This window comes from Gorilla gorilla, chromosome 2 (genome assembly GCF_029281585.2).
Source record: "Gorilla gorilla gorilla isolate KB3781 chromosome 2, NHGRI_mGorGor1-v2.1_pri, whole genome shotgun sequence".
NCBI lineage: Eukaryota > Metazoa > Chordata > Mammalia > Primates > Hominidae > Gorilla > Gorilla gorilla.
This window is the reverse complement of record NC_086017.1, coordinates 109,288,852-109,305,522: the sequence shown is the minus strand read 5'-3', so window position 1 is coordinate 109,305,522 and position 16,671 is coordinate 109,288,852. Positions and strand designations below refer to the sequence as shown.

At 35.2% G+C, this 16,671-nt stretch overlaps 1 protein-coding gene across 1 annotated transcript; it reads right to left on the bottom strand.

Annotated features, from left to right (window-relative positions):
• Positions 1–7,422: 7,422 nt before the first annotated feature.
• On the bottom strand, positions 7,423–15,024 carry OR5K1 (olfactory receptor family 5 subfamily K member 1). Its single transcript, XM_055381742.2, has 2 exons — positions 14,918–15,024; positions 7,423–10,772 (listed from the first exon to the last, which is right to left on the bottom strand). The coding sequence occupies exon 2, from the start codon at positions 10,759–10,761 to the stop codon at positions 9,835–9,837; it is 927 nt and encodes a 308-aa protein (XP_055237717.2). The 5' UTR covers positions 10,762–10,772; positions 14,918–15,024; the 3' UTR covers positions 7,423–9,834.
• Between the last annotated feature and the right edge of the window lie 1,647 nt (positions 15,025–16,671).

Here is a 16,671-nt window from a genome sequence, read left to right as displayed (position 1 = left end):
CGGCTTCATCCCTAGGATGCAAGGCTGGTTCAACATATGCATATCAATAAATGTAATCCATCACATAAACAGAACCAATGACAAAAACCACATGATTATCTCAATAGATGCAGAAAAGGCCTTTGACAAAATTCAACACCTCTTCATGCTAAAAACTCTCAATAAATTAGGTATTGATGGAACATATCTCAAAATAATAAGAGCTATTTTTGACAAACCTGCAGCCAATATCATATTGACTGGGCAAAAGCTGGAAGCATTACCTTTGAAAACCAGCACAAGACAAGGATGGCCTCTCTCATCACTCCTATTCAACATAGTATTGGAAGTTCTGGCCAGGGCAGTCAGGCAAGAGAAAGAAATAAAGGGTATTCAAATAGGAAGAGAGGAAGTCAAATTGTCTCTGTTTTGAGATGACATGATTGTATATCTAGAAAACCCCATCATCTTAGCCCCAAATCTCCTTAAGCTGATAAGCAACTTCAGCAAAGTCTCAGGATACAAAATCAATGTGCAAAAATCACAAGCATTCCTATACACCAATAACAGACAAACAGAGAGCCAAATCATGAGTGAACTCCCATTTACAATGGCTACAAAGAGAATAAAATACCTAGGAATACAACTTACAAGGGATGTAAAGGACCTCTTCAAGGAGAACTACAAACCACTGCTCAAGGAAGTAAGAGAGAAGACAAACAAATGGAAAAACATTGCATGCTCATGGATAGGAAGAATCAATATCGTGAAAAATGGCCATAATGCCCAAGGTAATTTCTAGATTTAGTGCTGTCCCCATCAAGCTACCAATGACTCCTCACAGAATTAGAAAAAACTACATTAAATTTCATATGGAACCAAAAAAAGAGCCCGTATAGCCAAGACAATCCTAAGCAAAAAGAACAAAGCTGGAGGCATCACATGACCTGACTTGAAACTATACTATAAGGCTACAGTAACCAAAACAGCATGGTACTGTTACCAAAACAGTTATGTAGACCAATGGAACAGAATAGAAGCATTAGAAATAATGCCACACATCTACAACCATGTGATCTTTGGCAAACTTGACAAAAACAAGCAAGGAGGAAAGGGTTCCCTATTTAATAAATGGTGTTGGGAAAACTGACTAGCCATATGCAGAAAACTGAAACTGGACCTCTTCCTTACACCTTATACAAAAATTAACTCAAGATGGATTAAAGTCGTAAATATAAGACCTAAAACCATAAAATGATACCTAGAAGGATACCTAGGCAATACCATTCAAGACATAGGCATGGGCAAATACTTCATGACTAAAATACCAAAAGCAATGGCAACAAACACCAAATTGACAAATGAGATGTAATTTAACTAAAGAGCTTCTGCACAGCAAAAGAAACTATCATCAGAATGAACAGGCAACCTACAGAATGGGAGAAAATTTTTGCAGTCTATCCATTTGACAAAGGGCTAATATCCAGAACCTACAAGGAACTTAAACAAATTTACAAGAAAAAGAACAAACAACCCCATCAAAAAGTGGGTGAAGGATATGAACAGATACTTCTGAAAAAGAAGACATTTATGTGGCCAACAAACATGAAAAAAAGTTCATCATTACTGGTCATTAGAGAAATCCAAATCAAAACCACAATGATATACCATCTCATGCCAGTTAGAATGGTGGTCATTAAAAAGTCAGGAAACAACAGGTGCTGGAGAGGATGTGGAGAAGTAGGAACACTTTTACACTGTTGGTGGGAGTGTAAATTAGTTCAACCATTGTGGAAGACAGTGTGGCAATTCCTCAATGATCTAGAACCAGAAATGCCATTTGACCCAGCAATCCTATTACTGGGAATATACCCAAAGGTTTATAAATTATTCTAGTATAAAGACACATGCACACACATGCATATGTCTATTGCAGTACTATTCACAATAGCAAAGACTTGGAACCAACCCAAATGCCCATCAATGATAGAGTGGATAAAGAAAATGTGGCACATAGACACCATGGCATACTATGCAGCCATAAAAAAGGTGAGTTCATGTCCTTTGCCAGGACATGGATGAAGCTGGAAACCATCATTCTCAGCAAACTAACACAGAAACAGTAAACTTAACACTACATGTTCTCCCTCACAAGTGGGAGTTCAAAAATGAGAACACATGGACACGGGGAGGAGAACAGCACACAGTGAGGCCTGTCAGGGGTTGGGGGGCTAAGGGAGGGATAGCATTAGGAGAAATACCTAATGTAGTTGAAAGGTTGATGGGTGCAGCAAACCACCATGGCACATGTATATCTATGCACCACACCTGCACATTCTGCACATGTATTCCCGAACTTAAAGTATAATAATAATAATAATAAAAGGAATGGGAAAAAAAGATACTGTCTTTTTTAGACAAACAAATGCTGAGGGAATTTGCCACTTCCATGCCAGCACTACAAGAACTGCTAAAAGGAGTTCTAAATCTTGATATAAAACCTGAAATACATCAAAATAGAACCTCTTTAAAGCATAAATCTCTCAGGGGCTAGAAAACAATAACACAATGAAGAAAACCCCAAGGAATTCAGACAACAACTAGCACTTTGAATAGAATAGTACCTCACATCTCAATAATAACGTGGAATATAAATGGCATAAATGCTGCATTTAAAGGACACAGAATGGTAGAATGGATAAGAATTCACCAACCAAATATCTGCTGCCTTCAAGAGATTCACCTAACACATAAGGACTCACATAAACTTAAGGTAAAGGAGTGGAAAAATATATTCCATGCAAAAGGACATGAAAACCAAGCAGGAATAGTATTCTTATATCAGACAAAATAGACTTTAAAGCCACAACAGTTAAAAAAGACAAGGAGGGACATTATATAATGATAAAAGGACTAGTCCAACAGGAAAATATCACAATCAAGATGTTTATGCACCTAACACTGGAGCCCCAAAATTTATAAAACAATTACTGCTATACCTAAGAAATGAGATAGATGACAACATAATAATAGTGGGGGACTTCAATACTCTACTGGCAGCACTGGACAGGTCATCAAGGCAGAGAGTCGACAAAGAAAAAATGGACTTAAAATATACCCTAGAACAAATGAACTTCACAGATATTTACACAGCATTCCACTCAACAACTGCAGAATATACATTCTATTCATTGACACATGAAATATTCTCCAAGATAGACCATATGATAGGCCACAGCACAAGTCTCAATAAATTTAAGAAAATTGAGATTATATCAAGTACTCTCTCAGACCACAGTGGAATAAAATAGGAAATCAACTCCAAAAGGTACCCTCAAAACCATGCAAGTACATGGAAAGTAAATAACCTGCTACTGAATGATTATTGGGTTAACAATGAAATGAAGATGGAAATTAAAAAATTATTTGAACTGAACAGTAATAGTGACACAACCTATCAAAACTTCTGAGATTCAGCAAAAGCATCCTAAGAGGACTGATCATAGCATTAAATACCTACATCAGAAAGTCTGAAAGAGCACACATAGACAATTTAAGGTCACACCTCAAGGAACTAGAGAAACAAGAACAAACAAAGCCCAAACCCACAAGAAGAAAGGAAATAACCAAGATCAGAGCAGAAATAAATGAAATTGAAACAATAACAAAAAATACGAAAGATAAATGAAACAAAAAGCTGGTTCTTTGAAAAGACAAATGAAATTGATTGACTGTTAGTGAGATTAACCAAGAAGAGAGATCTAAATAAGCTAATTAGAAATTAAATGGGAGATATTACAACCAATACCAGAGAAATACAAAACATCATTCAAGGGTACTATGAACATCTTCACACGCACAAACTAGAAAACCCAGAGGCGATAGATAAATTCCTGGAAATATATAACCCTCTTAGATAAAACCAGGAGGACACAGAAACTCCAAAGAGACCAATGAGAATCAGTGTTATTAAAATGGTAATTAAAAAATTGCCAACAACAAAAAGTCCAGGACCAGATGAATTCACAGCTGAATTTCATCACACATTCAAAGAAGAATTGCCTCCAATCTTATTGGAACTGTTCCAAAAGATAAAGAAAGAAGGAATCCTCCCTAAATCATTCTATGGAGCCACTGTCATCCTAATACCCAAACCAGGAAAGGACATAACAAAAAAAAAAAAAAAAAAAAAAGAAAATTACAGACCAATATCCACGATGAACATAGATGCAAAAATCCTCAACAAAATGCTAGCTAACCAAATCCAACAGCATATCAAAAAGATAATCCACCATAATCAAGTCGGTTTTATACCAGTGATGCAGAAATGGTTTGACATATGCAAGTCAATTAATGATACATCACATAAACAAAATTAAAAACATAAATTCATGATCATCTCCATAGGTGCAGAAAAAGCTTTTGACAAAATCCAGCATCCCTTTATTATTAAAACCCTCAGCAAAATCGGCATAGAAGAGACATACCTTAAGGTAATAAAAGCCATCTATAACAAACCCAGAGCCAACATTATACTGAATGAGGAAAAGTTGAAAGCATTCCCCTGAGAGCTGAAACAAGACAAGTTTGCCCACTTTCACCACTTCTATTCAACATAGTACTAGAAGTTCTAGCCAGAGCAATCAGATAAGAGAAATAAATAACAGACATCCAAATCAGTAAAGAGGAAGTCAAACTGCTGCTGTTCACTGATGATGTGATTGTATGCCTAGAAAACCCTAAAGACTCCTCCAAAAAGTACCTAGATCTGATAAATGAATTCAGTAATATTTCAGGATACAGAATTAAAGTACACAAATCAGTAGCACTGCTATACACTGACAGCGACAAAGATGAAACTCAAATCAAGAACTCAACCTCTTTTATAATAGCAGAAAGAAAAACAAAACAAAACAAACAAACAAACACTTAGGAATATACTTAACAAGGAGGTGAAAGACCTCTACAAAACTGCTAAACACTGCTGAAAGAAATCATAGATGACACAAATAAACGGAAACACACCCCGTTTTCATGGATGGATAGAATCAATATTGTGAAAATGACCATACTGCCAAAAGCAGTCTACAAATTCAGTGCAATTCCTGTCAAAATACCACCATCGGTCTTCACAAAATTAGAAAAAAAAATGCTAAAATTCATATGGAGCCAAGAAAGAGCTAGCATAACCAAAGCAAGACTAAGCAAAGGGAACAAACTTGGAGGCATCACATTACCTGACTTCAAACTATACTATAAGGCTATAGTCACCAAAACAGAATGGTACTGTTATGAAAATAAACACATAGACCAATGGAACAAAATGGAGAACCCAGAAATAATGCCAAATACTTACAGCCAACTGATCTTCGACAAAACAAAGAAAAACATAAAGTGGGGAAAGACACCCTATTCAACAAATGGTGTTGGGTTAATTGGCAAGCCACATGTAGAAGATTGAAACTGGATCCTCATCTCTTGCCTTATACGAAAATCAAGTCAAGGTGCATCAAAGACTTAAATCCAAGATCTGAAACTCTAAAAATTCTATTCTAGAAGATAACATCAGAAAAATCCTTCTAGATATTGGTTTAGGCAAAGACTTTGTGACCAAGAACCCAAAGCAAATGCAACAAAAATACAGATAAATAGATGGGACTTAATTAAACAAAAAATCTTCTGCACAGCAAAAGAAATAATCAGTAGCCTAAACAGACAACCCACAGAGTGGGAGAAAATTTTAACAACTTTGCATCCAACAAAAGACTAATATCCAAAATCTACAAAGAACTCAAACGAATCAGCAAGAAAAAAACAAATAATACCATTAAAGTGGGCTAAGGAATAGATAATTCTCAAAAGAAGATATAAAAATGGCCAACAAACATATGAAAAAATGCTTGACATCACTAATTATCAGGCAAATGAAAATTAAAACCACACTGGGATACCACCTTACTCCTGCAAGACTGCCCATAATTTAAAAATAAAAAATATTAGATGTTGGCATGGATGTGGTGAAAAGGGAACACTTATGCACTGCTGGTGGGATTGTAAACTAGTACAACCACTATGGAAAGCAGTATGGAGATTCCTTAATGAACTAAAAGTAGATCTACCATTTGATCTAGCAATCCCACTACTGTGTATCCACCCAGAGGAAAAGAAGTCATTATATCAAAAAGACACTTGCACACACATTTATAGCGGCACAATTCACAATTGCAAAAATATGGAAACAGCCCAAATGTCCATCAATCAATGAATAAAGAAAATGTACACCATTGAATACTACTGAGCCATAAAAAGGAAACAAATAATGGCACTCACAGCAACCTAAATGGAGTTGAAGACCATTATTCTAAGTGAAGTAATTCAGGAATGGAAAACCAAGCATTGCATGTTCTCACTTATAAGTGGGAGCTAAGCTATGAGGACGCAAAGGCATACGTATGATACAATGGACTTAAGGGGCTCAGGTGGAAGGGTGGGAGGGGAGTGAAGGATAAAAGACTACAAATTGGGTACAGTGTACACTGCTCCAGTGATGGGTGCATCAAAATCTCAGAAATCACCACTAAAGAACTTATCAATGTAACCAAATACCTCCTGTTCCCCCAATACCTATTGAAATAAAAATAAAATAGAAATACCTACAAATTAACCCGTGTTAATATTTGTATACATAATGAGGTAAAATTATGATATTAACTGATGAGTCAGCAAGGAGATTCACATTATCATGTCATTCAATATGTCAGTTCCTGAAGTGACAATGCTGTCTAGGCAAGTAAGAATTGTCAGAACACAAATATTTCTACGTGAACCAACCACTTCTAGAATTACTTTCCCCTTAACCATTTCTCCATGCTTCACTCTAGTGTCTATCTTCAGCCATTGTTCCAATATCTCACCCACTAATTTTCTGATACAGTAAACATGCTTGAACTTTAGTGTGAAATGATCTTGAGAAAGATGTGATCGATTTCATGAAGTGGATGAAAATTGTGTTGGATTGCCACTTGAATGAAATGTAAAGCCCTATTGACAAGTAGGTCCTTGCAGACATAAAACAATTAAAATGTGAAAAAAGAACAAATGAGAAAAATATAAACAAATTCAAAAGAGAAAAATTTGTACAATAAAGAAGTGATGCCCCTGTAGTGTCACTGACTGTTTTTTTAAAAAATCAATCTATTATTATTATTATTATTACTATTATTCCTTGAAGTAAAAAAGTAAAATAAAGGTTGTTTTGAATTTTCATACTTTAATTTTCTGAAAAATAATACCAAGGAAAATCCTTTATGTTTGATTCACTCTTTTTAAAATTTTTAAAAAATTATGTACACATTTGTGATTATAACTAAACTTTGATTAAGGATGAGATAAAATATTTATAATTTTTAATTTTATTTTTCAAAATATTGTTTTAAACATGTCTGTTTTCCTCTGCATACTATGAGTTGAGATTTTAAAAATATTCATTTTATCAGATATTTTTCTCCCATAACCAGTAATTCTCAGATAAAGCCTGCCTGTAATTCTGTCTTACCCAATAACTATGCCTGCCGTTTCAGACAGTAACCAGGGCAGTTCACATTTATTGATATAAGAAAAGGAGGCCAGAGCCATACAACAGTGTTATCCCTCACTTTTTTTTTTATTTCTGAGCATACCTTTGATATTCCAGACAGAGAGAATAGACTAAGACGGAGTCTCATTTTTGAGTCCAATTTTACTCCATAAAAGTACATCCGGGAAACATTTGTAATGATGTGAAAACTAAGTATCATCCTAGAATTAAGGATTCAGTCAGTTGGGAAAAAAAGCAACATCAAGAAGGGAAGAGTTCGTGTTGCCTGGAAAAGGTTCTGTGGTTTCAATTCCCAGGGGGTGTCCTGGCATGGGAGTGGGGTGACAATTGCTCAGGGAGGTTTGGTGACCTATGTGCAAAAGGGACCTTCAAAAGGGACCCATGTAAGCTTTCAAAATCCTACATTGTACTGGTATTGTGTAGCATCGGAAGTGCAAAAATGATGCATTTCAACATTTCCTGGACCCACTGGGAAGAGGTCAAGAGAATTTACTCAGAAATTAGCAGATGAAGAGTAAGAGAGAGAGAGCCAGCCAACCCAAAGCCTTGTGGGTTGGATAAATAGACATTTTAGCTGAAAATCAATGCAGCCTGAGGAGTAGACATGGACGTAGATACCTGAAGTGATGGTGGCATGAAGAAATAACCAACGGGTCAAATAGGCTCAGACATCTCACAGAATCATAGCTTGGACAGAGCTCATATATAATCTGGCACCTGTGCTCAGTGCCATGATACCAGGCAAGGACCTATACATTTATATGTGATGAAGGAAAGATGTAGGTAGTGTTGGGTAAATCCTAAATTGATGGAATTTAATTTGAAACAAACAAGATCTTCACGTGTCCAAGTATAATTGGAATGAACTAGGTTAGATTTTCTTGGAGGTTACAAAGAAAAACTAGGTGGTTATATTTTTGCATTGATGAGTTAGGGAATTGGAAATTCATCTGCTCTCCTATTACTTTTTCTGTGCAGACTCAGCATATTGATTTTTCCTGTGATGCCAGCCTCTGGCTAACCTGGAGCACTTGACAATTGCTTTCTGGGAATTTAGACAGGTCCTCAGAGCAAGAGGTGGAAGGGAGATTTTTTTTCTATTATGTGACATAGGTCCTTCTTAATCCAGAAGTTAGTAATAAAAATCGTGGTAATATTCTATTCTTCAAGAAGATGGAAAAACTGGCATTTTTTGTAACTGATATGGCCCAACACCCAGAACAATGCCTACCTATAGCAGGATTTCAATAAATATATGTTGAGTGAATAATTGGAAAGTAATTTTTAAAATGATATCACATTAAGGTCATTACTCTACCCACAATCCCAACTTCAGGTTTTGCAATAGTGAAAAGAAAAAAAAATTAGATAAACTCTACCTACAGTTTAACAACACTACGTTTTACATTTCTATATATAATATACCCAGGGTAGTGGTCTCTATTGTTGAAACCTTTCCTCACCTCTCAAGTAGGAGCACAGAGACATTGCACCTAACTCACTAACAAAGAAGCTCTTCAAATCCTACATGAGGTTTGAACTGCTTTTCTGGAAGTTTATGTTATGGTATCTTTATGCAGGTAGATATGGGAGTAGATAAAACTCTCTTAATGTCTTGAAAATTGACATTCTGTGTTTAATATTTAACTCAGTAATAATTTAAATTTGGAAATCTGATATTCACTATTATTTGACACCTTCGTTTTCCTAATACTTCCTTTCTAACTATAGTAATGTCCCCATAATGCTATTAAAATTGATTTCTCAAAATTCGCTTGTCACAATTTTGTTGCTCATGGATGTAAGTGATTTTACTGGTTGACCATCATATGATCTTAAACTCTTTCAGTTTAACCATAATGCTCATGCTCTAAGCTATTAAAATAGCTTATCTGGTTATCAATGCTTAATGGAATGGTCCTTTGAACTTGTAACTTCCAGTTTTGCTGTGTTCTTTTGGATGCTTATCATCCCTTATGCCAACACAGACCAAGAGCTTGACAACATATTACATTGTTACTTGAATGAGTTCAAAATTAGAATTTCATTTTTGTTATTTTGAATTAAGATTTACCACAGTTTACTCTTTTTTGTATATTCTACCCTTACCTCTTGCCACTTAATTTGAATGTATTCTTATATATTAAAATTTTACTTATAATTTGTGCATTTCCCCTGTGTAATTTCACATGGAAGTTTTTGCTGCATTTAAATCATTAAGCTATAGTAGATGTCACTTGTTTCCATCTTTCTTGAGATTATTTCTTCATCAGAATTTTTCTTAAGACACTTATTACTTCCCTATTTCTCAGGCTATAAATGAAAGGATTTAGTAAGGGAACTACTATTGTAAATAAAATTGCAGCTGGTATATCTTTATCCCCTTCTTCAAGCAAATTTGGTCTAACGTACATGAAGAAAAGAGATCCATAGAATAATGAAACTGACAAAAAGTGGGATGCACAGGTAGAAAAAGCTTTGGCCCTTCCCTCCTTGGATTTCATTCTGAAAATAGTAAGAAGAATATAGAGATAAGATATTAAGACACTACCTATGGTAAAGACTTGAACTGAACCTGAGAAGATGAATAGAACCAGTTCATTGATATAAGGATCAACACAAGAGAGTCTATACAAGGGAAGAATATCACAGTAAAAGTGGTTGATGTGATTCGATCCACAGAAAACTAACCTAAATACAAGCCCTACATGAATCATGGAATGCAGGTTTCCAGCTATGAAGGCCCCTGTGGTCATCTGAATGCAGAGTTTCTTGGACATCATGATGTGGTACTGCAGTGGGTTGCAGATGGCCACATAGCGGTCATAGGCCATTGCTGCCAGAAGAAAGCAGTCTGCAGTTTCCACAGTGCAAAGAAAATAAAACTGTACTGCACATTCATAGAGGGAAATCCTTTTGCCCTCAGAAAAGAAGTTCTCTAACATTTTGGGGGTAATAGCACAGGCACAGCAAGAATCCACAAGAGCCAGATTTCCCAGAAAGATGTACATTGGTGTGTGAAGCTGACGGTGTTTAAATATCAGTGCCACCAAACTAATATTCCCCACCACGGTGATCAGATAGATGGCAAAGAACACCACAAACAGCAGAGTCTTCAGCTCAGGGTGATCTGTAAATCCCATGAGGATAAACTCATTTTTCATGGTATGATTTTCTTCAGCCATTCCTGACTTGTCTGAAAAATAAATGTGGAGAAAGAAGGCACTAATTTATAATATGCCACAATTATTGAGGTCTCTTTGGCTTAAAGGAAGGAGAGCATCTTCCACAATGTTTCCTCATGTTGCCTGGACTTTGGTGCATGCCCCATTCATGGGGAGAATGAATTTCCATAAAGGAATTACCTCTTTGGCTAGTGATGAAATATATTTTCAGCATCTTTTAAAATCATTTTTAAACCATTTTAATAGTACCTAATAGTAGTTTTTCAGTCTCTCTGTCCTTCCACCCTCCACTGTCAAGTAGGCCCCACTGTCTGTCATTCCATTCTTTCTGTACATGTGTACTCAGTGTTTAGCTCTCACTTATAAGTGAGAACATGCAATACCTGGTTTTCTGTTCCTCCATTAGTTTGCTTAGGATAATGGCCTCCAGCTCTGTCCATGTTGCTACAAAGGACATGATCTCGTTCTTTCTTATGGCTGCATAGTATTCCATGCTGTGTATGTACCACATTTTCTTTATCCAGTCAATTGTTGATGGGCATTTAGGTTGATTCCATGTCTCTGCTATTGTGAATATTTCCAGCACATTTTGAGGAAGAAAGACATCAGATTATCTTCACAAAGATGGCTTTTGAGGTCTTGACAGAAAGATCCAGAGAACAACATTTCTCTATATGGGTTAAGTAAAGCTGATTCATAATTTAAATGTCAGCAATTAGTATCAACATTCCCCAAAATTTCAATGAATATATATGTACTGATTAACAATGTTGTTTAAAAGAGTATTTTTATATGCCAATGTTAATAGCAGCATTATTCATAATAGTCAAAAGGTGGAAACAACCCAAATGTCCAAGGGTGATGAATAAATAAATGGTGGTATATACATATAATGGAACATTATTCAACCCTAAAAAGGGAAGAAATTCTGACATGTTACAACATGGGTCAACCTTGGAGACATAATGCTAATTGAAGTAAGCCAGTCAAAAAAGGACAAAGATTCTATTATTCCATTTACAGGTACCTAGAGTAGTCAAATTTATAAAGACAGAATACAGAGTGGTGGTTGTCAGTGGGAGGTGGGAACAGGGAGCTATTTCTTAATGGTTACAGAGTTTCAGTTTGGGAAGATAAATAAAGTTCTGGATGAGTAGTGGTGACGGCTGTATTAATACAACATTGCAAATGTACTTAATTCTATTGAACTACACTCTTAAATATGGCTAAGATGATAAATTTTATGTATCTTCTATCACAATAAAAAATTTAAATGCCTATTTTCAGTTGTATATTCTTAGTAATTAACTATCTCCAATACTGCTGGAGTGTACACTTAAACATAACATGCTTTGGAAGCAGGCTATTTTTAAGGTTTTTGTACCCCTCTGGGGTGGGGAGGAAAAGGGATGTGGACGGAAGTGGGGAGGAGACAGAGAGATTAGGGGAAATGAGAAAAAATGCCTATACTAGAAACCATTCAGGTTATTTACAATACAATTTATGCATACAATGAAGAATTATTCATGTGTGCATGAAATTTAAATGCTATCAAAAATTCAAGAAAAAGGTTAAAAATTGACAAATTTATTTATATATGTCAAAAATCATGAATAAAAATTAAGCATCAAACAAAAACTGGGTGACTGGAATAAATAGGATATTGTTTCTCTAGTTGTATTCTAGGAAGGAATCAGTACAAATAATCACTAGAAAATAGGTCAATGGCGGAACAGAAAAATCTGAAGGAAATATAATTTTTTACAAATTAAAAATTTTTAACTTCATTACTAATCAGAGAAACATAATTTAAAATGGCTATGAGGCTATATTTATTTTGCCTATTAAAATGGCAAGATGTTTTTAAAAAGAAATGATAATATATAGTGTTATCTAAAATTGGTGCAATTACTGGAAAATAATTTGTAATAAATTAAAGAAACTCTTAAACATTCACATCCTTTGGCCAATAATAATGAATTGACCAGAAAGAAATAATTAGACTCTTCTACAAAGATTGACATAAAATGATGTCCATTGTAATTTCATTCATAATCATAAAAAATTCAAAACATCTAAAAGTGGTGGTATAACCATTTAGTAAGTTATGATGAAATAAATGTGAATCATTCACACGATGGCATATTGTACGATCATTAAAAATGCTGTTTACCTTGAAGATTATTGTAATGATAAAATAGATAGAAATACGTTATGTAAAAAACAAAATAGAAAGTTTTATAAACAAAATAAATGCAATTTCCAAATAAATGCTTACATATGAAGGTTAAAAAAAGCAGCATGACAATACATCCAAATATTACTAGTTTTTTCTATGCAATAAAAATTAGAGGTCAATTATTTTTCTGCTTTATATTTTCCTCCATTTCAAATTGTCTGCAATGGCTATTGCTTCAATAATCAGGAAAGAAATTTTTTATTAAGTAAATAAAAAGGCATGCTCTTAGGTCTGCAGTGTTTTATAACTTGATTAAGTGCACAATAATCATGGGAATTTAACTAATGTTTTCTGCACTTTACAATTCTACTGTGAATAACGTTACAACGGATTCATTGAGCAAATGCCTACTCCACTTTTACGATAATGGCATCACCAGTTATAAATAATAGTAGTTTGCTTGCAATCCTGCATCTCAAACTATTCAGGCATATGTCCACATCATGTGGTAGTGCAATCTTAAGGTCACCTCCTCTATGGAAGCAATATCTCTTTGGTGTCAACTTTTACTCTTTCAAATGTCATGTGTTTTCATTGTATTCCTAGATTCTAGGGTGTTCACATTTATTAAAATTTTGGGATATTTTAAAAACTTTCATTATCTACTCATTATATGTACTTATAGACAAAGAGTTCTTACCTATTGGGGAGCATTTTGTTTCAATCTACCTTATTTATCTTTGTTACTTTGGGAATCATGTATTCATTGAGCTGATAGTCATTGGATGCCTGCTTTATGCTACCTACTTGCTTTGAAAGGTTAACTGACCCTCCTAGATATTTCTAGATAGACAGTTTTCTGGATATTCATTGACCACAACTATACTCCGAAGTTTGGGAACAGAGGAAAACCATTTTGGAAAGATATAAGAAGATCTCTTCTTTTTGGTTTCTGAAGGTGTTACTAACTTTCAAATCTCAGATTACTTGAAGATGGTGTGTATATATAATTTTTAAAGTTTATTTTTTGAAACGGGGTCTTACTGTGTTGCCCAGGCTGGAGTGCAGAGGTACAATCTTGGCTCACTGCAACCTCCACCTCCCAGGTTCAAGGGATTCTCCTGCCTCTGCCTACCAAGTATGAAATTACAGGCATGCGCCACCTGCTTGGCTATTTATTTTTTGTATTTTTAGTAGAGGTGGGGTTTCACCATGTTGGCTAGGCTGATCTCAAACTCCTGACCTCAAGTGATCCTCCTGCCTCAGCCTCCCAAAGTGCTGAGATTACAGGCATGAGCCACTGCACCTGGCTGATGTAGCTTTAAGATCAATATTTTTAAAATAACGTTTGAAACTTATGTAATTTGAATAACTTTTTCATTAACTGCCTTGCCCTTGCCAGCTTGAAGTTATATAATATAAAATTTCCTTCAGTTCACCCAGTTGTCCATTGGTCAGATAGAAATAAATTTTACATTGATATTTTATTTCTCTAAGAATCAAAAAGAAACTAGAACATTCCCCAAAATTATATTGGGATTTGAAAGACTGGTTTGAAATTATAGTCCTTACTTATATAATTTGTTTAATACATAGGAATGCCCAACACAAAAATTTTAAACACCATTTCATTGTAGAGGTTAATAATTCATTTCATCAAGTTTATAAGTAATAGGACAAACTACATTATTCAAATAAGTTTCAAAGTCTTCATTAATGTATTCTGTTATTACTATAAAAGTGTGCTTTTATCTCTTGGTATAAATTTAGGCTTCTGTTGAATTCAGAAGTGATACAAATGAATGATAGTCATTTGTCTAAAGCTTACACAATAGACTTTAGATTTAAAAATAATTTAACAAGCTTAAAACATTGAAAAATTAGAGTTTTAAGAAAAAACCCTTAAATAACTTAGAGAAAGAAATGTTTCATGTGATTAATATTTCTAGCAAAAATAAGTTTTAAATTCTTTCTCACCTGAATTTTCCCTGGTAAGAGTTTTAAAGGGGCCAGTAGGTTGCCTGATAACAGTTTTTAAAGTAGATCCCGCAATTAAGCTCTATCTTCTTGATCATTTAGGAGAATAGTTTTACAAAGAGGTTGATGCCAATATTTATGTCACCGGTAGAGAATGGTTCAGATGTTCGAAATAATTCTAAAGGGATTTAGTTGGCATTGACTTCAGAGCACAGCCTGAGAGACCTAATCCTTTGAACATCAGAGACCTACTAAATTGTAAGAGCACAGTCTGAGAGACGTAATCCTCTGAACATCACAGACCTTACTCCTTTGAGACCTAAAGAGTAAGGCAAATTCCAATTTCTAAACAAATTTTAAGAGCCATGTTTTGGGCACACATTTACCTATGTAACAAACCTGCACATCCTACACATGTTTCCTGGAACTTAAAATAAGATTTAAAGAAAACAGAAATGTTTTAATTTTTATTCATTTGAGTTTATACTATTTATCCTTACCACTAATCTGAACATAAGATCTTTAGTGGGAAGAAAAAATTCCCACTGCAGTGGTCAGCCAAGGCTTCGTGGAGAAAGTGGGAACTGAGCTAGGATTGAGGGCCTCAGAGAGGCGATTGCTTGCTGTGATAAGAAGATAAAAGTGGCACGTTTCCCACCTCTTTTTAATGGCAATATTTAATTTGTAGAATCTTCCTTTGACATTTTATTCATAATGTTGCTAACTTTATACCTTAGTTACTAAAATAAACTTTAGAAAATTTCTTCCAAATCCAGAAGCAGCTGCATGAAAGCCTTCTTTCTTCATAATACCATCCCTCTTTCAGGACTCTCCTATCATTTTGATGTGTTTTTTTGTTTGTATGTTTGTTTCTTTTCTTTTTTTTTTTGATGGAGTTTCGCTCTTGTTGCCCAGGCTAGAGTGCAATGGCGTGATCTTGGCTCACTCCAACATCTGCCTTCCAGGTTCAAGCGACTCTCCTGCCTCAGCTTCCTGAGTAGCTGGGGTTACAGGCACGCACCACAATGCCTGGCTAATTTTGTATTTTTAGTAGAGACGGGGGTTTCTCCATGTTGATCAGGCTGGTCTTGAACTCCTGACCTCAGGTGATCTGCCCTCCTTGGCCTCCCAAAGTGCTGGGATTACAGGCATGAGCCACCATGCCCAGCCCACTTATGGTGCTATGACACCTACTGTTTAATTGATTGCCCACCAATTTCAAGTGTCCATTTGTTTAGGAGAGCTCATCAGGATTTACTGGGGGAAAGCCTCCACCAAAGGAACAATGGAAGAATGATGAATATTGCTCCTACCCAGGAAACTATGTAGAGTCAGTGGAAAGATTTGTAGGAGTCAGTGAAAAGAATCATGTAACTCATTTCTTGTTACTCTGATTTTCCTACAAATTTATGAAAATTTTTATGCTTTCTTTGAAATTACGTAAAGTCCTCATATTCAGAACTACAAATCAGCTTCCACTTATTGTATCATTTATTCATGCATTCATGTAGTAAATACTATACGGTGCCTACTTGTTACTGTCATAATTATAGATTCTGTTCTCATGGAACTTACATTCTAATAGAGGGGAGCAGGCAAGCATATATAAATAAATACATGAAGAAGAAAAAAGCAGAAATTACTAAGTGCTATGCTGGAGGTAAGATAGGGTGGATGTGATAAAGAATGCCTAGGAGTTACTTTAGATACAATGATTAGAAAACATGTATAGGAAAAGGTGAGCAGTCAAGCTG